Source organism: Molossus molossus, unplaced genomic scaffold, assembly GCF_014108415.1.
Source record: "Molossus molossus isolate mMolMol1 unplaced genomic scaffold, mMolMol1.p scaffold_m16_p_14, whole genome shotgun sequence".
In the NCBI taxonomy this organism is placed as follows: Eukaryota; Metazoa; Chordata; class Mammalia; order Chiroptera; family Molossidae; genus Molossus; species Molossus molossus.
Window position 1 is genome coordinate 70,093,973 of NW_023425349.1, and position 20,904 is coordinate 70,114,876.

At 41.3% G+C, this 20,904-nt stretch overlaps 1 protein-coding gene across 3 annotated transcripts; it reads right to left on the minus strand.

The window, feature by feature from the left end:
* Positions 1-1,447: 1,447 nt before the first annotated feature.
* PLIN2 (perilipin 2) lies at positions 1,448-20,526 on the minus strand. 3 transcript variants are annotated; one of them, XM_036261039.1, is made up of 9 exons: positions 20,459-20,506; positions 19,485-19,539; positions 19,203-19,398; positions 16,127-16,209; positions 15,408-15,693; positions 14,380-14,561; positions 12,987-13,121; positions 12,005-12,295; positions 1,448-1,835 (listed from the first exon to the last, which is right to left on the minus strand). In XM_036261039.1, exons 2-9 carry the CDS (start codon positions 19,512-19,514, stop codon positions 1,695-1,697), a joined length of 1,344 nt encoding a protein of 447 aa, XP_036116932.1. In that variant the 5' UTR covers positions 19,515-19,539; positions 20,459-20,506; the 3' UTR covers positions 1,448-1,694. The 3 variants fall into 3 exon arrangements, with proteins under 3 accessions (XP_036116932.1, XP_036116931.1, XP_036116933.1); XM_036261038.1 differs by having other exon boundaries at positions 1,449-1,835; positions 20,455-20,526; XM_036261040.1 differs by lacking the exon at positions 1,448-1,835 and having other exon boundaries at positions 11,420-12,295; positions 20,455-20,526.
* Positions 20,527-20,904: the final 378 nt, after the last annotated feature.

The following is a 20,904-nucleotide window of genomic DNA, read 5'->3' on the forward strand; positions in this document are numbered from 1 at the left end:
CTCTCAATCAATGTTTCTCTCTCTCTGCCCCCACCATCACCTCCCTCCTCCACTCCCACTCTTTTTCTCTCTAAAAAAGAAAAAGGCAGAAGGTAATTAGAAATAGATGAGCTCATAAAGATGGAACTCTCGTTAATGGGATTAGTGCCCTCATAAATTACAGGAGAGCGTCCATCATTCACTGCTTTCCACCATGTGAGGATACAAAAAGAAGTTGACTTTCTGCACTCTGGAAAGGGACCAAAAACCTGACCATGCTGTCACCCTGATCTCAAACTTCCAGCCTCCGGAACTATGAGAAATACATGTTTGTTGTTCAAACCACTCAGTCTAAGGTAATTTGTTACAGCAACTCAAACTGACTAAGGTATCATTTATTTTTCATTTGTTAGTGGGAACTTTTATGAGAGTTTTCCTTCATTTACTATTTGTGCACTTAGTGGTAAAGATATAAAGAAGGCTAGATTCTTGATTCTTTCCCTTTATTTACCAGTTTTCAAGATAAAGAATTGGTTTGCTATTATCCCCTTGAAAGTGACTAATTAGATTGTGTATATATATATATATATATATATATATATATATATAATGATATATTTGAATATTTTATGGCATTCACATTTGATGGGGTTCAATCTATTGAAATTATTATCCTTATTGAAGTTCAAAATTGCTGTCTTTGGTCAATGGGAACCCCTTCAAATTGGCTTCCTTGCTATCTGGAATAACAAGAAGTTTAAAGCTCATTTTTTACATTTCCTCAGACCTGAAATCAGCTATTTCTCCAAGAAGCCTTGATTTTATTTAGTGGTAAAAGGTATTTCAAAACTACAATCTAGCCCAGCTGGTGTGGCTCAGTGGATTGAACATTGTCCCGTGCACCAAGGTCACTGGTTCAATTTCCTGTCAGAGCACATGCTTGGGTTGTGGGCTGGATCCCCAGTAGCAGGCAGCTGATCAATGGATGCTAAGGATGCTTATGGCTACTTAGTTGGCCATTGTTTCTACAATTTACTTGACTACTACTTAAGTAATGGTGCTCTGTGTCAAGCCTTGCTCTAGGTTTTTTACAAATGTTAATTCATTGATTCTTCATGACAAACCTACAATTATCCCCATTTTACAGATGAGGAAATTGAGGTCACAGAAACCAAGTAACTTGTTTAAGGTCAGAGCTAAGATTAGAACCCAGAGTCTAAATCTTTTCCATCATTATATGCTTCCTCCCAGTTCATCTGTTTTCAGTCATATGCCCATCCCTAGGCTAGGGGAAAGCAAGAAATCCTTGACCAACATACTCACTGAGACACCCTCTCCTCCACAAAAGACACAAAGATTCTGTTACCAGAAGAAGCAGAGGTTAATCCTGGGAAGCAAAACAAAACAAAAAACACACTCACAAAAATGTTCATTCTATTAGTACAAACACACACACACACAGCAATTCAAGATTATACAGACCAATTTTATTATAGGCATTTCAATGATTAAACTTTGAAGGATTATATTAAATGATATAAGATCTCTTACAAAAGTTTAGATCAAAGTTTCATTACAATTAAGACCAAGTAGTCAAAAAACAGACTAACCCCCAATAGATTAATCCCCAAACCCAGAGGAATAAACACATGAGCAAACATGAAGTTTAATGTGACACAAATTTTGTATTCAGCCAAAGAAGTATTTTTTTGTTTTTAGTTTTTCAACAGTTCACCCTGAGAGGACACAGGATTATTAGCATGTGAATGATTTGATCCCTCCTCTTCTTCCAAAGCTATAATATCTGGAATTTCATCAGTCTCAGATGTCAAGTCTATGATAGTGAAATCAAATACCTGTAAGAGAAGAATCTTGGATAGTAAAACAAACACTAATGAAATAAGCTGTCGGGTTCAGGTGAGCTCATGGCGACATTTTTGTGAGTGAACCTTACTTTGTCCATAGTTGTGCTTTTTGACAAGGTGTTTATAGTCTTATTCCCCAAATTTGCTCATATTATAAAAGCACTAAGGAAACATCTCTGTAAAAGGAAATTGACTAGTGATGGACTTATTAAATGAGAGGTTTTGTGGTTTTTTTTAAATACAAGATATAAACCATTTCTTGCTATTCATCTATCTATTAATCTATTATTTTCTGTTAAAAACAATAATGCTCCAGTTTTTTATAAGCCTGACTTCCAATAATATAAATGCTTTAGAAAATGTCTAGGAACTGAGGAAGCAAAATTGCCATCCAAGTCCTCTTCTCTGCATTGGAAAGGCTTTGAGGGATAAGAAGTTCCATTAATTCTCACTTTACATACCATTTTGATAACCTAAGTAATGTTTCTTAGCCAAAAGCAGATTAGAAGCAGAAAATTAGAAAGGCATAATAAGTTACTAAAGGCTAGAATCTTCATAGCAGAGGATTACTTAACAGAGGCAAAACAACTAACTAACAAAAAAAAAAATCCGTCAAAAAAAAAGAGGGAGCGCTTTCTTTCCTATTTGGGGCAGGCATAATGGCTCCCACAAAGAAAGGTGGTGAGAAGGGCTTTTCTGACATTAACAAGGTGGGGACCAGAGAACACACCATCAGCATTCACACGTGCCTCCATGGAGTGGGTTTTAGGAAGCGTGCCCTCGGCCACTCAGAGAGATCGTGGGAATTTACCATTTAAGAGATGGGAACTCCAGATATAGGCAGTGACACCCGGCTAAAGGAGTAAGGGATGTCTCCTACCGTATTTGGGTGCAGTTGTCCAGAAAACATACTGAGGATGAAGATTCACCAAACAAGCTCTATATGTTTGTCACCTACACCACTTTCAAAAATCTACAAACAGGTAAAAAAAAAAAAATCTACCAACTGTTAATGTGCATAAGAGCTAACTGTTGATTGTCAAATAAAGTTATAAAACTGCAACAACAACAAAAACAGAGGGGAAGGGGAATCAGTTATTGTTTAATGGGTATAGAGTTTATTGCTTGGGATGAAGATAAAGTTCTGGAAATGGATAGTGGTGATGTTTGTACAACATTGTAAATGTACTTAATGCCACCAAATTGTATACTGAAGAATGGCTAAAATGGTAAATTTGATGCTGTGCATATTTTACCACAATTTTTAAGATAGTTAAAAAACAAAACAAACAAACAAACAAACAAACCAGGAAGAATCTTGCTTTGGTCATGGGAACACCTTATCAGACTCTGTGTCCTCTACTGCACTTTCCCCTAAGAACCAGGTGCTCAGAGGATTGTCTGGCCTGAAGCACCAACTTCCACCATTTGTTCCTGGGGCTTCCAGTTTGAGGAAATCGAACTGCGTTCTGCTGCTCATAGATGTTCACTTTGCAGAGATAATATCCAACCTGACATCCCCAAAAGCCAGCAATATTTATACAAATGGATTCAGGGCATCAGCCAGGCAGGGCAACAATTGTAATTTTAGACTTTTCAGATTAAAATCGTATCTTGTTTAGCTTCCTTTCCTGAACTATTTCTAGTAAATGTATATTTTAATATCCAATATCACTTCATTTGTTTTTAAGTAAATGCAAAACAGAACAGGAAGCTACAACACAAGAAGATATGGACAGAGGGATGTTCTGGGCCCCAAACAAGAAAACAAGCTGTGGCTTTCTTTTAGCAAAGGCCTAGAGTACTAGACAGAAAAAAATACACGCTTTGACATCAGTAAGACTTTGCCAAGTTTCTCTTTTCTAGTTCTTTCCTCACCTGAGTGGGTTGCAGGTGAAGAATATAGGTAGTATAAATCTAGATTGTAAAAGGTGTTCAATAAGCAGTTGCTTTTCTCCTTAGATCCTTAAATATCACCACACATAAAAACCTTCAAAGTCACATATAGGCCAGGTAACTGTTGGCCTAAAATAGAGTTCTTTGCTAAGGTTGGAAATTCCACACTTAGAGTTTTAGGAGAAAAGTTTCACCACCATCACTTAAAAAAGTACCCCTAGTCCCTGAGATGATTTAGGCGAGTCATATGAATAACTGACCTTCCAAATGATCAGAATGACTCATGGTGTCTACTTTCCATTAAATTCAAAGCTGCCCTGGCCGGTTTGGCTCAGCTGTTAGAGTGTCGGCCCGCAGACCAAAGAGTCGCAGGTTCGATTCGATTCTGGCCAAGGCACGTACCTCAGTTGTGGTTCGGTCCCTGGCCCTGGTCAGGGTTGTGTTGGAGGCAAGCAATCGATGTGTCTCTCTCACACCGATGCCCCCCCTCCCCCGCGCCACTCTATCTGAAGATAAAATGGAAAAATATCCTCAGGTGAGGATCAAAAAAAAAAAAAGATTCAAAGCCTACTTGGGGCTGTGGAGGAGACATGGTGGGGCAGCTAGGAGGTAGCCACAGTCTACCAAGTTTCCATGGGGAGTTTAAAAATGCAGTGGTTGTGCCTGACAATCTTCAGAAGTGTGGCAGAAATCATTTCACAGATTTATAAAATAAATCCCTTTACTGTTTGTTTTGTTTTTTTGTTGTTTTTTTATTTGAGAGGGAGAGAGACAGAGGGAAAGAGGAAGGAAGGAAGGAAGGAAGGAAGGAAGGAAGGAAGGAAGGAAGGAAGGAAGGAAGGGAGGGAGGGAGGGAGGGAGGGAGGGAGGGAGGGAAAATCCCTTTTTCATTGACCTGAATAAGTATCAGAGTAGAGTAGAAGTCTCTTGATATAAATGCCCATCAGTGATGGAGGCCAAACTCAGAATCAAATGCTTACTATGAAACTAATGAGATAATCATAGTCCCTGAAAAGAACAGGAAACCGGCAATACATTCTTTTCAAGAAACCAAGTGTCCCTGCTAGGATTCCCTGGACTCTGAGTACATTTACCAGGTGTTCACCATACAACCACAATGGGCACCTTTCCTATCACAGATTTCATTGACTCGCATATTTATTATGACTTTCCAGAAGGTGGCGTTCACATGTTGAGGATAAGGTAACATCTAGGCTAGTGGTTGCCTGGGGCCCAGGACAGGGGAGGCAGAAATAAAAACACCATCTGTTAGAATTTAACTTGCTAGTAAAGGTAAATGTGCATGCAATGCTAGTAAACATGACACAGAATGGCGGTTTATTTATTTTGAAAGAGAATAATTATTGAAGAAATAATGAAGTAAAAAGAAATACTCAAACTTTTGGGGTTTTTTTTTGTATAAAAGGAATTCCTATGGCCCTCACTAGGTAGCTCAGTTGGTTAGAGCATCATCCCCATACACCCAAGTTTGTGGGTTCGATCCTGGGTCAGGACACTTACAAGAAGTAACCAATGAATTCATAAATACGTGGAGCAACAAAAGTTTCTCTCTCTCTCTCTCTCCCTTCCTTTTTCTCTCTCTAGAATCAATAAATTAAAAAAATAAATAAAAGGAATTCCAATGTATAGGGCCATAAAAGGATCATGCAAGAGGTAACAATTAGCTCTAACAGCAAATACGTAAGACTAAGCCTGTTAAGGGTTTGATTTTAACAGAAACCTCTCACCATTCATGAGATTGGGTATGCAGCTTGACCATGTGCTTGCAAGTTAAAGGGTCGGTAGCATCTTGGTTCTACTTTACTCCCTCTTTACCCTTTACCCAAACAATTTGGTAGAGCTGAGGTGGGGGCATACCGCTGTCCTACAGTAGGAACCTCTTGTACCAATGTTTTGTCCTTGGCTAAGAAGAGTCTGTTAAGTACTTAGAACTCAGCCTAGGGAAAAGGTTGGCACTTATCACAATGAAATTAAAGTGATTCTTGGTACCACTGCACAACATTCAACTAGTCAGTGCCAACTCCTGTAAATTTGATTCATTTAAGCAGATACATCAAGAGCAGTTCTTTTTAAAATAAGATATTTTATGGAGCCCACACTGAGGGTCTTGTTTAGAGAGGGGACTACAGGTAACCCTATCCCTTTTTTTTTTTTCAGGTTAAAATCATTTGTTTTCTATTTCCTTTGCTTCTCAAAGTGTGGATAGTTGATCACCTGCAGTAAAGTCACTAAGGATGTTTTTTTGTTTTTTTTTGAGTGGAGCAGGGTGGGGATGCTTTTTAAAAGTGCAGATGCCTGGAGTTGGTCCGAAGGTTGTGGGTTATTGTTAAGCTGATTAAAAGTGCAGATGCCTGGTATGACCTCTAAACCTACTAACCAGATTCTCTGTTTGTGGAACCCAGGAATCTGAATTTTATCAGTCTTATTGGTTAATAATCCCTAGAATAGATAGAGAGGGCAGGGGAAGATGATGTAGTTTTATCCATGCTGAGGGCTCACTCAGGACACTTTATATACGGGAGTCAATCTGACAGATACATTAGCTACCCCCTTAGCTGAGTTTTCCTTTGTTCTAACCTGTATAGAGTAGATAATGAAAAAGTAAAAGTGCTTGATTTACACTATGCAACACCTACTCCTATTCATTTACAATTTGAATAGTTGACTAGAATCAAAAAGTCAAACAAGTATCGACGAAGATCTGGAGAAATCAGAACCCTCATACCCTGCTGGTGAGAACGCAAATGCTGCAGGCGCTTTGGAAAACAGCCTGACAGTTCCTCAAAGAAACACAGTGACCATATGACCCACGTGCAATTCCCCTAGGTACATACCCAAGAGGAACGAAAACAATCTAAATAGTAACCATTTTTCATCAATGATACTTACACAAAGCACCACTTCACTTATTCATTACTTTAGTAAAATGTCAATTAATAACAACACTCTTTACTACTTTCTTAAGTTCTAGAAGACATCAGAACTTTGTTCCCCTCAGAGGAGATATAACTTAGGTTAGTGCTCTCTTTCACTCTGATCAATAAAACTTAAAGCTAAAATATTTGCTCTGTACAGCTTCATGCTGAAATGTCATATTCTGCAGGTAATTTTGTAATAAAGGTAGGGAATTAAAAAATTAGCAACCCGGGGCCGTTAAAGGTGAAGGACAAATAGAGCTTTATACCAAGACAGTTCTTGAATATTCATCAACCAGCCTCTCCTAAGACTTTTACAAGTCTCTTGAGGACAGTTTCTGTTGTTTTACATTCTCAATAGGGTAGAGTTCATGCCTTATACTATTAGGAATTCAAATATTGAATCAAATCATTTTTTAATGTAGGTGCATATAATAATGTAACTACATATCCACATTGTCTCTAACCAATGAATACACCAATTATATTTTTTCAGGGTTAGCCCAAAATGTACATATTATGATATGGCTTTAATATATTTTATATGGTTCTCTCAAACAGCACTTTCATAAAACCAGTACCAAGCTAAATAACCTAGAAGGTCCATTCTACATCAAGACTAGGCTTCCCTGTGAGATTCAAAGCCTTTCATTACATTATAATCCATTTCTCTCCAATCTGAAAGCCCAGTTTTATATATACATAATTTTTTCTTTAATGCAAGCCCAGTTTAAGCAAGCATGGAAGAATCCCAGGCAACTCTGTCCTACCTCCAAACATATGCCTTTCATACTGCCTTCTTATCATTTCACTTAGTCATCTTACCGACAATCTTAACTAAAGAATTCATCATATTGCCCTGGCTGGTCTGGCTAGGTGGTTAGAGCGTCAGCCTGTGCATCAAAGGGTCTCTGGCTCGATTTCCAGTCAACGGCATGTACCTGGATTGCAAGCTCGATCCCAGGTCCCCATGTTGGTGAATGTGGGAGGCAATCAATTTCTCTCTCACATTGATGTTTCTCTCTCTCCCCCCATCCCTTCCTCCCTCCCTCCCACTCTCTCTAAAACTCAATGGAAAAAAATATCCTCGGGTGAGGATTAACAACAAAAAGATTCAGCAGTCTCCAAGTCAAACTCAATAAGCTGCCAGCTTCTTACCACCTCAGCACCAACTGAAGATGTGATTTTCCTTTTCAGCCTTTTCCATCTGAGTACAGCACCCACTCAGTGGCAATCAAGAAGGCTTCACCCAAGCCCTGGCCAGGTGGTTCAATTGGTTGGAGTATCATCCGGTACACAGAAAGGTTGTGTGTTCAATTACTGATCAGGGCATATACCTAGGTTGCAGGTTTGAACCCTGGTCATGTAAGAGGCAACCAACTAATATTTCTCTCTCTCTCTCTCTCAAATCAATAATAAACATGTCCTCAGGTGTGGATTAAAAAACAAAAACAAAAAAACCCCAGCCAGTGCGGTTCAGTGGCTTGAACATCATCCCATGGTCTGAGAGGTCCCAGTTTGATTCCTGGTCGAGGCACATGCCAGGGTTTCAGGCTCAATCCCCGCTGGGGGGCATGCAGGAGGCAGCCGATCCATGTTTCTCTCTCACATGGAGGTCTCTATTTTTCTCTCCCTTCCTTTCTCTCTGAAAAATCAATAAAAACATATTTTGAAGAAGAAGAAAAAGGAGGAGGAGGAGGAGGAAGAGAAGGAGGAGGAGGGGCAGGGGAGGAAGAAGAAGAAGAAAGAGGAGAAGAAGAAGAAAAAGGAGGAGGGGGAGGAGAAGAAGGTTTCACCCAAGAAAGAAAGATGTTTTTTTTTTTTTTTAAAGAACAAAAAAGTCAGGGGGAAAAAAAATTATTTAAAAGAAAAGAAGGCTTCACCCCTCACCAGACCTAAAAGTATGACCTGGGCTTATCCCAGTGAGGGTCCACTTGACACCATTTCTTCCAGGAATCAGTAACTTCTAAAACGTGGAGAGTGGCATCAGAATCTCAAAAGGTAAGCAAGGAGAATAGGGAACACACCATAAAACATATCTTTGGCTTTAGAGACTTATGCCTTATGCCTGAAGAGACTTCTTATTCTTCTCTCTCAACAGTTTGATGCTATTACCTTTTAGACTAGAAACATATACTCAACAGTGGGATGATTCAGTATCTTTTCCTTACCAAATGGTTACTGTAGAAATATTATAAAATACCTGCTAGGAAGGTGGACACCTATAGCATGAAAGTGTTGCCCTGGGATACAAGCAATAAATACTTTGATTTAGAGAGCAGGGACATCTCACAAGACCATTAGCTGTGCAGGCCTCAGTGTAGGCCACTCCTGAAACTGAATCAGGACCAAGGCCATCTGACCCAGTCCCGAGTCCATGAGAGCCCAGGAGGGTCAGGCTGGCAAGAGGCCCTCCTTTCCATGCCCCCACACCTGATAGATATATGCACAAATATCTACCCTGCTCCTTCTTCCTCCTTCCCTCACTACCACCTCCATGAAACTCTAAAAGAGGTTGTCTCAATCAAGCCACATTTTAGTTTTTCCCTTTTCATTTTTTTAGTTTTTCAATATCCATAATGCCTTAACAAAGTGGAAATATTTGACTAATCATGACCTCACAGTACACACTCACACCTAAACTTCCAAACTTCCAAGTTAAAGATATTGCACGTCACTGTCCCAGACGGTGTCCCCAAGCCTCTAGTGCAAAAATAGAAAAAGATAGCCCATCTTCATACTTCACTTTCATCTGTTGAGGCATCACTAATTTTATAACAGATGAGAAAACTAAGACTAAGAAATTAATGGCTAGTACACCACGTCCCTGTGATTTTTTTTTCTACCCAGAGATAACGATAAAGTCCAAATTATTATTACATACAAAGGAAAACCCAGCCTTGAACATTTGGGCAGACCATGCCAGACTTCAGGCAGCTCAGTGTTTAAACGCCTGCCATAGTTACTGGCCTAGGCTTAGCTGTTTTCCTCAAAAATATTGTCCTCCTTAGGGGAAAGTCTGTTAAACCAAAACTGCCAGTTTATACAACCATAAAGTTTAAGATGCAAGAACACTACAAATTTTGAGGCATGTCGAAATGCATAGAATGAAATGCTTTTAGGCACAAACTTAAGACACAAAGACAGACAAAACCACCACCAGTGTCCATAGCTCATGGCAAAAAGCAAGGGCTAGTGGTGCTCTTCCAAAAGCTAAGAAGTCTCCTTTATATTGTCTTGCTCATGAAGAATAGCTCTGAAACATCTCCTTTTCACAAGCAATTCAGTTGGCACTGTAACTCTTATGATGGGAAAATGCCAAAGTTTATGTTCGGGTAAGAAAGCTATAGTATATGAATTTTTCAACCAATTAGAATAAACCACAAATTACCAGCCTTGGAGTTTTGAGGCAAAAAGGGGCAGAGTCATGTCCAGTTTGAACTAAAGTAAAACAATTTTAGAGGCTCTAGAAAATGCCACTCACTGAGGGCAGGCTGACAGGCAAGTGAATGGATAGACTATTCCCGAAGCCCATAAATCAGGATAGTCCCATCTTCCCAGAAACCAGAAGCTCTTTAGCTTCAAGAATCTCAGTGAGTCCTTACCCTTCAATTCAACTCACATGTTTACTGATTCCTGTTGTTACCTCGGGGGGAGGATTTAGCTCTATGACTTAGTTTTGATAGATTCATTCACACCAGTGCATGTAAAGTTATGTGCTGCTTCCTTGTTTTCATGGGAGAAAGAGGCGAACCCGAATAGAAAGAGGAAACAAACTAGATTTAGACTTTGGTTCTGCTGAAGGGCAGCCTTGCTTACCTTTTAGTAAGGACGGGCAGAGGCATGTAGTTCTATTTCACAAATTCTAAGATTTTTTTTTCTTGGAAACAATTTGGCATTCTGCAGCCTTTTTATAAGGAGATTTATGATATTTCCCAAGTAACTGACCAACACTGAAGGAGCTAGAATTCCGAACACCCTAGGCAGGAGGTAAGATAAACCCTCTTCTACAGGGTGTCCAAAGTTTTTTATTTCTGATCTGACTACTCTCATATGATCTTCTAAAGGTTTCTTTTTTTCTTTAATTTTATTTATGGATTTGAGAGACAGAAGGAGACATCAATTTGTTGGTCCACTTATTTATGCACTTATTGGTTGATTCTTATGTGTGCCCTGACTGGGTACCAAACCCACAACCTTGGCATATTGGCATGACGCTCTATAACCAACTGAGTTACCCGGCCAGGGTTGTAAAGGTTTCCTACCAACAACTATTAGTGACAACACAGTCCAGCCAAGACTAGACACAAAAAATCTCACTGCAAGGGTCACAGTCTGAATGGCCTGTGGGTGAGAAACGCCTACTGCCTTTATGTGAGACTGGTGCAAACAGTCACTCACTTGCTTCCTTTCAACTCTGATTCCTTTTCAGCAAGGCAGTCAGTCATGAGGAGGTCCTTCTACTGGCCTAAAAACCCACTCTCAAGGGATCCAGTAAATGGACAAATGAAGGCAACTGTCACCCCATAAAGTTCTTATATGCACATTAGCTTTTCACTTGTTTAACACCTATTACCAAACGTTCCATTTTTGACATTACTCATCCAATGTTATCACACTGCCAAATTCCCTCTAACAAGCCATTTGAAATTTAATACGCATGTATATTAATAACCCTGTCACGCAGGCCAAGCAGCTCTATGAAAGCAACACACAAAGCACATGGAACACAGTATAAAACTGATCTATACTACAGTGAATTTTATTGATCTCACAGGAGGCATTCCTTATGAAAAATAAACAAACTAAAGTAGTACAAGCATACATTGTGAGACAAAACAATGATGAGGCCTTCTCAGATCACCGGAGCAAACACCAGGTCATCCGACAGCCCACATGAAGGTGTTTTTATTCAATACAGACAGACAGCAACAGTGGCAACAGAATGAGACCATAAATGTAACGTAACTTTTTGTGACCTCTGACTAGGCTCTGACCAGTCTATCATTCTTGTCATACCAGCCAGGTAAACAAAAGAACACATCTGCTAATGCCAGAAACTTTAAAAGTATTAATCCAGTTGGAAATGGCTATAATGAAGGGACCTGTTTTCTAGCTGCCTGTTGCCCCAATTCAGAGTTGTCAAGCAGGTTAATTTCAATATAACAGAAGGTGTCATCTGGCTGGCTACACCATGCACTGGTGACAGGGACAGAATTAATGTGTTTTGTGCTCAGGTTGCTGGGCCTCCTGGCTGGTTGTGTCTTTCTCTGCAACTGGGTCCCGAGTATTCGGAGACTCGGTCATCTGAGGATAAAAGGGACCTACCAGCCAGTTGAGGGGTGTGTTGTTAACAAGATAATCCATCACATCATCTAAAGACTCCTTCATTTTCTGCAGCTGCCCCTTGCTAGAAGTGAGGAAGCCATCAGACACTTCTTTAAAGGAGGCAGCGTTGCGGAACACTGAGTAGATGTCTCCAGCCATCACCCCCAAGTGACTGGCCTGATCTTGGATGTTCTGCGGTAACCCTTGGATGTTGGACAGGAGGGTGGAGCACGTGGTCTGCAGCTGCTGAGTCAAGTTTCGGGCAATAGCAAGAGTACGTGACTCGATGTGCTAAAAATAAAACAAGTTTAAAATTAGCAGTCATCCCAACAGTGCCAAATATGAATTAGTTCAATTACAATAAGCTGGTTATGTGTCCACCACATATGTAAGTTCTTCAGCTTTTAAAATCCTCATAACAACCCTGAGTGCAGCAGTCTCTTTATTCACATTTCATAGATATGCATACTATATTTTGGAACCTAAAGAACCACTTTCAAGGACTACAACATGCTATTTCTTCTGTCTGGAAGATTAGTCTCCTTACAGCCCTTTCACCTAGTTTATTCTCCCATCAATCCCAGCTCAACATTCACCTCCTCCAGGAAGTCATCTGACTCACCCATCCTCACTCCAAGACCAAGTTAGGTATTTTTCCTATGTAGTCTCATAGTCCCTGTTTTTATGTTGTCAAAAACACCATGACATAAAAACACCTATATCCCCTCTTGGTCTGTACTGAGGGCAAGGCCCATGTTTCTCATTTAGCTGTATCCCATTTGGAGCAAAATGCATATCTGTAGGTTGTTAAAGTTACTGCCTATTTTGCTTTTCTATCATATAACTTTACTTTTCTGTTCAAACTTTTGCTGGAGAATAATATTCTAAGAGGAATAATGGAAAAATTGAAAAAAAAAAAAAAAAAAGTCTGGTAGAACTTCTTCAGAAAGTGTCATGGATAACTGTGTCCAAGTCGTCTCACCTCAGTACAGTGGGATTCATCAGTGTCATCGTAGCCAATGCTTCTCTTCCACTCTACCCAAGAGAGATAGAACTTATCCTGAGCATCCTGAATTCTCTGGTTGGCACTATGCACATTCTCCCTGGCAAATTCAATCTAGAACACATTGAAATAAAACAGAGGAGCAGTCAGACATTTATGTCAGCCTGTTCTCAGATCTATGATGCAAATCACAGAACATAAAATCCAAGAATATCCATAAGAATTTAAGGACAATCCCTGCCATCATCATTATTTATTATCAAGTAATCGTACTTCTTTGCTGCCTCTATTTAACTATTAAACCAGTCTCCAAATTTACTTCCAATTTAGCATAGGTAAGGCAACTGAAATTTTTTCTTTTTATTTTTTTTATCATCCTCACCGAGGACATTTTTCCATTTTTTTGTTCAGGTAGAGTGGGAGGGAGAGAGAAGAACAGAGAGAGAGAGAAACATCGATGTCAAAGGGACACATCGAGTGGTTGCCACCCGTACAACCAACCAGGGCTGGGGACAAACTGCAACTGAGGTATGTGCCCTTAGCGGGAACCGAACCCGGGTCTCTCTGGACCGCAGGTCGACACTCTAACTGCTGAGCTAAACCGGCCAGGGCAAGGCAACTGAAATTTAATCTTTATGTGTAAAATATAAGAAAAAAATGACAGCCCTGGCTGGTTTGGCTCAGTGGTTGGAGCGTCGGCCTGTGGACTGGAGAGTCTCGGGTTCAGTTCCTGCTAGGGGCATGTACCAAAAAAAAAAGAAAAGAAAAAGGAAAAAAATGACAAAAGAGAAAAGAATTAAAATTTCCTCTTCTCTGTTGTCAGTGGCCCATTTCCCCTCCCAAGAGTGGCAGTACAGTACATACTGTTCTGTAACTTGGCAATCTTTAATGGCTACACAATAGTCTTTTATAATGTATCAATTTAATTAGTTTCTTATTAGTTGACCTGCATTGTTTATAGTCTTCTGCACCTCTAAACATACATACATACCTGTGGGATGTTTCTAAAATTAAAACTGCTGAGGAATAGGTATGTTTATAACTTTCCAAGAACCATCCCTGAAATCTTTCAGAAGTCCACAAGTACACCTTTTTTTACACCATTGCCCACAGCATCAACACTTTGCCAGTGTGTTAGGAAAAGAGAGGCATCTATAATTTGACCCTTCAGGGTAACATTAACATAGCTTCATATATTTCAACTATTTACACTTCCTTTTCTGTGAGGTGTCTGTGTACTCTTCACCCATTTCCTACTGAGTTGTTCATTTGTTTGGTAAAATTAAAATTCTTGGATTTCATGATTACATTTACTCTTATCCCTTGAGATACATAATTTATTTTAGATACCTTTAAATGAACATTTACTCACCAGGTTAACAGTGGAATGGAGCTGAGAAATGGTCTCTTGGCTTTTTTGCTTAGCGTCTTTCACCCTGCAGAGAGCCTGCTGGTAGGCACGTGAGCGGAGCTTGGTAGACAGAGATCCCAGCCTAATATAATAACTTGGTTTCTGAACAGTATCAAATCCTTCTATTTTTTTTGCTTCTTTTTCTGAAGTTAAAAAGAAGGGACAAAAACATAAGGGACCACACCTATAAGTGATGAGGTCTGGACTCCAACATGGATATTGATTTTGTTGATTCTACACACCCACCTAGCAATTATGCACTCATTTTCCCAAGACAACTCATCTACTGGGCTTGACTACCTAGAACATATCACTGCATCTAACAGGTTCATCTACACGTCTCTTCTCACTAGAGCAAGCTTCTTGAGCAACACAGTACTTGGCATACAGTAGCCAGTAAATGTTAATGATTCTGTAAAGCAGCCTATTAAGGACTATCCATTTGTAGAAGATATTTCTCTAGGCTAATTTCTTCAAAACTTACTATGTATAGTTCAATATGAGACTTAAGATTGTTTTAAGAAAGAAAATCTAGCCCGGCTGGTGTGGTTCAATTGGTTAAGCATCATCCCAAGCACCAGGAGGTCACCAGTTGGACTCCTCGGTCAGGGCACATGCCAGGCTTGTAGGCTCAATCTCCAGTAGGGGGCATACAGGAGGCAGCCAATCTCTCTCACATCGATGTTTCCATCCCGCTCTCCCTCTCCCTTCCTCTTTCTGAAATCAATAAAAAAGAAAAAAAGAAAGAAAATCTATAAGGACAGAAAGATTAGTGGTTGTCTGAGGGAGATAATGGAGATTCAGGCATGAAGAATCTTTTAGGGTGATAGAAATGTTCTAAAACTGGACTGTGGGGATGACTGCACAACTGTAAATTTAGATACTGTAAATTTAGTATGAAAAAGGTTTATTTTTTTGGTATATAAAGTATATCTCAATGAAGCTGATTTAGGGTATGCAACATTATTTCAAGAAAAAAATCCACTTACCTAGCTCTTCCTCAGTGAGAGGGAGATACTGGTCTACCAGCAGCTCTGATGTGGTGAGTGCATTTTCCACTCCACTGTTCACTAGCTGCATCATCCGACTCTCCATGACTGTGTTAATGCTGCCATTGACCACGGACTTGGTCTTCTCCACACTGCCAGTCACGGCTCCTTTGGTCTTGTCCATCACCCCAGTGATTGTGCTGGCCACGGAATCCTTGGCCCCAGTCACGGTCATTGTCACAGCATCTTTTGCCCCCGTCACAGCACCTTTGGCATTGGCAACAACCTATACGTAGAAAAGTAGATCATATGGCTGATAAGCAACAAGAGCATAAATACATATTTAGCATCTTAACTAAGGCAGCACAGTGAAGAGTTAAAGAAGACATCAGGTCCTTCCACTCTCTAGGTTTATGTCTTGGGCAAGTCACTAAGAATTGATGACCCTCAATTTCCTTAAAGGTATATTTGCCCTACCTGTCACCACTCAAGGGTTGTTGAAGGAGCAAATGAGGTAAATATATAAAATGTGTCAAAATGGTATAGGCAGACATGTCTGTTTCTCCATCTTACTGGATGTGCTCTCAGACACCAAGGGAGAAAAGGTTCTATATACCACCTGTGCATTTCCCGAACACCACATGGGAACCAGTTATGCTAAATGACAGAACATGAAAATATGTGAGGTGGAAAGACTCAGCACTCTGTCCCGAGCTCACCTGGTTTGTTGGCTGATTCAGAATAGGCAGTTTCTCCTCAATCCTGTCTAGCCCCATACATGCATAAGTATTGGCAACAGCAACTAGAAGAATCACACATGGGGAAAATGTTAACAGTGTAGGTATAGAATGAATACATACTATTATACCTTAAACAGTTAGTTATAAAAATCAGCAAGAACACCGATCTTCATTTATCACACTATGCACTGCCTAGTTTCCCTAGCTCAGACAGGAAGTAGCTCAGTATGCTGCTGGCAACCTTCTCCTACTGACAGGGAAATAAGGGGGTGGGGAGCAGCAGGCAGAAGAAGTGACAAGCCAGGTAGGAAGCTGGCTAAGAAACTTCTTCCTCTTTCACTGGTTCCTAAGGTTAATGCTGAGAGAAGCCAGGCTTCACCTGAATCCTCATTCAGGGAATAAGGTATCTGAGAACTCTCAAGAGTTCTTCTCCTTAGAAAGACCTGATGTCTTCTTTAACTCTTCACTGTGCTGACTTAGTTAAGATGCTAAATATGTATTTAGTCAGAAATGAAGGATGCACAGTCAGAAATGAAGGAGGCACTAACTGAAATAAAGAGTAATTTACACAGATTTAACAGTAGATTAGGTAAAGCCAAGAAGCAAACCATCAATTTGGAATATAAGAAAGCAAAAAATACCCAATCAGAACAGCAAAAAGAAAAAAGAATCCAAAAAAATGAGGATAGTGTAAGGAGCCTCTGGGACAACTTCAAGCATGCCAACATTCGCATCTTGGGGGTGCCAGAAGATGAGGAGAGAGAACAAGAAATCGAAAACCTATTTGAAACAATAACGGCAGAACACTTCCCTAACTTGGTAAAGGAAACAGACATACAAGTCCAGGAAGCACAGAGAGTCCCAAACAAGATGAACCCCAAGAGGCCCACAGCAACACACATCATCATCAAAATGTAAAAGGTTCAAGACAAAGAGAGAATCTTAAAAGCAGCAAGAGAAAAGCAGTTAGTTACCTACAAGGGAGTTCCCGTAATGCTGTCAGCTGATTTCTCAAAAGAAACTTTGCAGGCCAGAAGGGAGTGGCAAGAAATATTCAGAGTGATGAAAAGCAAGAACCTACAACCAAGATTATTCTATCCTGCAAAGCTGTCATTTAGAACAGATGGCCATATAAAGAGTTTCCCATACAAGGAAGAGCTAAAGGAGTTCATCACCACCAAACCATTATTATATGAAATGTTGAAGGGTCTTCTTGAAAAAAAAGATAAAAAATATGAACAAACAAAATGGCAATGAATACATAGCTATCAACAATTGAATCTACAAACAAAATGAACAAACAGAACAGAAACATTCTCATAGATACAGAGAACATTTTGTTGGTTGCCAGATGGGAGGGGGGTTGGGGGAATGGTGAAAAAGGTGAAGGGATTAAGAAGTACAAATTCATTGCTAGACTGACAAACCTCAAAGGGAAGGGGGTGGCGGGGGGGTGGGAAGAAATAAACCAAAGAACTTATATGCATGTATGCATAACCAATGGACACAGACAATAGTGTGGGAAAAGGCGGGCGGGGGGGGGGGGGCGCAGGAGTGGGGAGGAGGGGGTCAACGGGGGAAAAATGAGGAACATCTGTAATACATTCAACAATAAAGATAAATAAATAAAATAAATAAATATGTATTTATGCACTTGTTGCTTACCAGTCATGTGATCTGCTTTTCTATTTATCTCCATGCTGTTTTAACCCCCTACCTACACTTAATGCAATATGTGGCAACAGGAAATGGTATGCTAACAGCACCTTGGATCTCCCTAACAAGGCCTAGACTTTAGTCCAAGCTCTCCCTGAATACTGACCAATCCAAGCACTAGTCCTAAATTCATTTGGGAAGTAGCAGAGCTGGAAAACTGATCTCTAAAGGTTCCTTATACTCCAGAGAGTCCATGACTTAACCATTTGGGGTAATGACTTAAACCTTCATTCAAAAGGGTTCATGTGGAAAACTTTGATACACTGCTAGTGGGAATGTAAAATGGCAAGCCACTTTGGAAGACAGTCTAGCAGTTCCTCAAAAGCTTGAAGAAGTTACATGACCTGGCTATTCTACTCCTAGGTAATATACCCAAGAGAACTGAAAACGTGTCCACACAAAAACTTACAAATATATACGTTTTTGGCATTCATTATTCTTATTGCCAAAAATTAAAAGCGCCCAAATGTCTATCAACTGATAAAATATAATCTAACCACACAATGGAATATTATTCCACAATAAAAAAAAAGAAATACTGGCATGTTCTGCAGCTATCACCCATATCATTCCCAGAACTTTTTCATCATCCAAAAAGAAACTGGTATGATAAAAATGTTCTAAAATTGATTGCGGTGATGCTTGCACAACTCTGTAAATATACTAAAACACAAAAAAACGACACAGACTTGTACACATTAAGTGGGTGAATTGTATAGTGTGTTAATTATATCTCAATAAAGATGTTATTATCTATTTTTAAAGCAGTTCATGTACTGTCTTGGTCCCGGGGAAGTCAATTTCAGTTCACACACTGGCTCTCCTTGTGACCTCAATTACTAAACATAGAAGCATCTTCAGGGGGGTTTTATTTGTTAATAAATATTTTTTCTTTATTGATTTTAGAGAGAGAGGAAGGGAGAGGAAGAGAGAGATAGAAATACTGATGAGAGAGAACATTGACTGGCCGCCTCCTGCATGCCCCCACTGGAGATTGGGCCCACAACCTGGGCATGCGCCCTGACTGGGAATCGAACCAGCAACCTCTCGATGTATGGGTCAATGCTCAACCAGTGAGCCACACCAGCAGGGCACATCTTTGGGGGATTTTTAAAAAGTTATCATGAACATCTGCCATTGCTATGAAGCAGGCCTTCTATGACAATGAGGGTCACCAGGCAGTTTCTAGACAAAGGCAGCATGTGCCTCAGGAAAACCTGAGGATGCTGCCACTATGTGCTCAGGGCACTAGGCTGGCATTTACCATACTCATACCAGCTCCAGGCTCTCTCCTAACAGGTCCCTTGGGCTAAATCTTGAGGGGGGAATCAGAACTCACTTTGTGGCTCTAGCTTCTGGATGATGGGCAGAGCGCTCATCACAGCCACCGATGTGATGGTCTTCACACCCTTCTCTGCCATCTCGCACACAGACTTCAAGTAAGGGTACTGATCCTTTGTACTGACATAAGCCGAGGAGACGAGGTCATATGTGGAGCTCACCAAGGGTAGGTTGGCCACCCTAGTTACCACGCTCTGCAATCAAGAAAAGGAGGGGGTAAACGCCTCAAAACAAATGGGGAGGGAAAGGAATCAAGAAAGAGCTATTCAAAAAGTCATACCGGCTGTGGATCAACTGCAGCAGATACCATTTTTCTTCCTGGGGAAAGGAGAAATCTGCGGAAGAGAAACTTATTTCAGGACACTAGGATGGGACTCTCCCAGATTCATTCCCCAACTCCAGCAAATGTTGTCAAGTAGAGAAAAATTCAAGATGAGGTGAAGTGTAGTCTTCTGCACTTCTTCCCACCCTCGGGCTCTGGGAGCGCTCCCCTGGGCAAACACCTTCTGAGGCAAGGTCGGGGCTCCTGTGTAAACTTTCCGTAGAAAACTGGCTCTGAAGGGAAAAGCAAAGTTGCTGATATTTTTGTCTTGTTTCTTCACCAGGATACTCGAAATGCCGTTTGAAGGGGCATATCTGTTCACAAAAACGCTTCCAAGTTAAAATCTATGTTAAAACTAGGGAGAGATGTCACGCTGGGGGCATCGTGGGCAGCAGAGACTGCGAGTGGGAGACTCTGGGGAAGGGGGTGTTCCTTCCCCGTCAAAGAAACTAGTTTGGCGGTGACTAAGCACAGGAGGAAGGTGGTGCTCTCAGGAACTGAGAAACAATTCAGGAGGCTTTTGAATGTAAATGTAGTGTTTTCAGTTCACCCTCCGGCCACCAAGGGTCCCAGTTCTACAAGAAATGAGGAAGAACCGCCCTGATGGCGGAAGTGAGGGGCCACCCGCGGCTGCCCCGCTGTCCCTGCGTCCCGCACAAAACTCTGTTTTAAGAGGATGTTCTAACAAATGTAAAATGTGACTGCACAACCAGGCCAAGAAACTACACGGGTACTAGCGCGGCTGGCAAAAAAGAAGACTCAACGAACAGAAGCAAGTGTCGAAGGCGCAGGCCCAGGAGCCCGACCCTCCCCAGCCGGGGCCCAGCGCGGTTAGTCAGGCCCCACCGGCCACCCCCCCACGCCAGCCGGCCTCGAGCTCCGCGGGGCCCCCGGGCAGCTCGCAGGTCACAAAGGGGCGCGCACCTACCGACCCAAGAGGGGAGATCCTGCGAGTCGCACACTCGATGCTCCAGCAACACCCAAGGCGTCCCGAGGAAGCCCCGGGGACCTGCCTATATACCCGCCCGCCCCGCCCCACGGCACGTGATCCGCCCGGGACCGGAACCCCCGCTGTGAGCCCAAGGCCTGCCCCCCCCTCCCCCCCCCCCCCCCCCCGCGGGCCGCCGAGGGGTGGGGACCCGGGTCTGCGTGAGGGGTGTCCTGCCTGTTGCGGGACTTTGCCTGAGTTGGGAACCCTGGGAGGTCGGCGGCAACAATGCGCAGGCGGTTCGCTGGACGGCTCTGGGGGTTTTGCAAAAGGTAGCGTGGAGGAGTCGCACGAACGAATGAACACTAACCTGATTACCACTGGTCCTCAAAGTAGAGGGGTTTTGTTTGTTTTTTAATGAAACAATGATTCTAGACTTAATTTTAGCAC

What these genes read in the sequence shown, in the direction of transcription:
- PLIN2 (XM_036261039.1), bottom strand. Translation starts at nt 19,514, where the DNA reads ATGGTATCTGCTGCAGTTGATCCACAGCCG. An exon ending in TGAATCAGCCAACAAACCAG is followed by an intron (nt 15,694 to 16,126) that starts GTGAGCTCGGGA and finishes TTCTACGTATAG; the next exon opens with GTTGTTGCCAATGCCAAAGG. An exon ending in ACACACCCCTCAACTGGCTG is followed by an intron (nt 1,836 to 12,004) that starts GTAGGTCCCTTT and finishes CTTCTCTTACAG; the next exon opens with GTATTTGATTTCACTATCAT.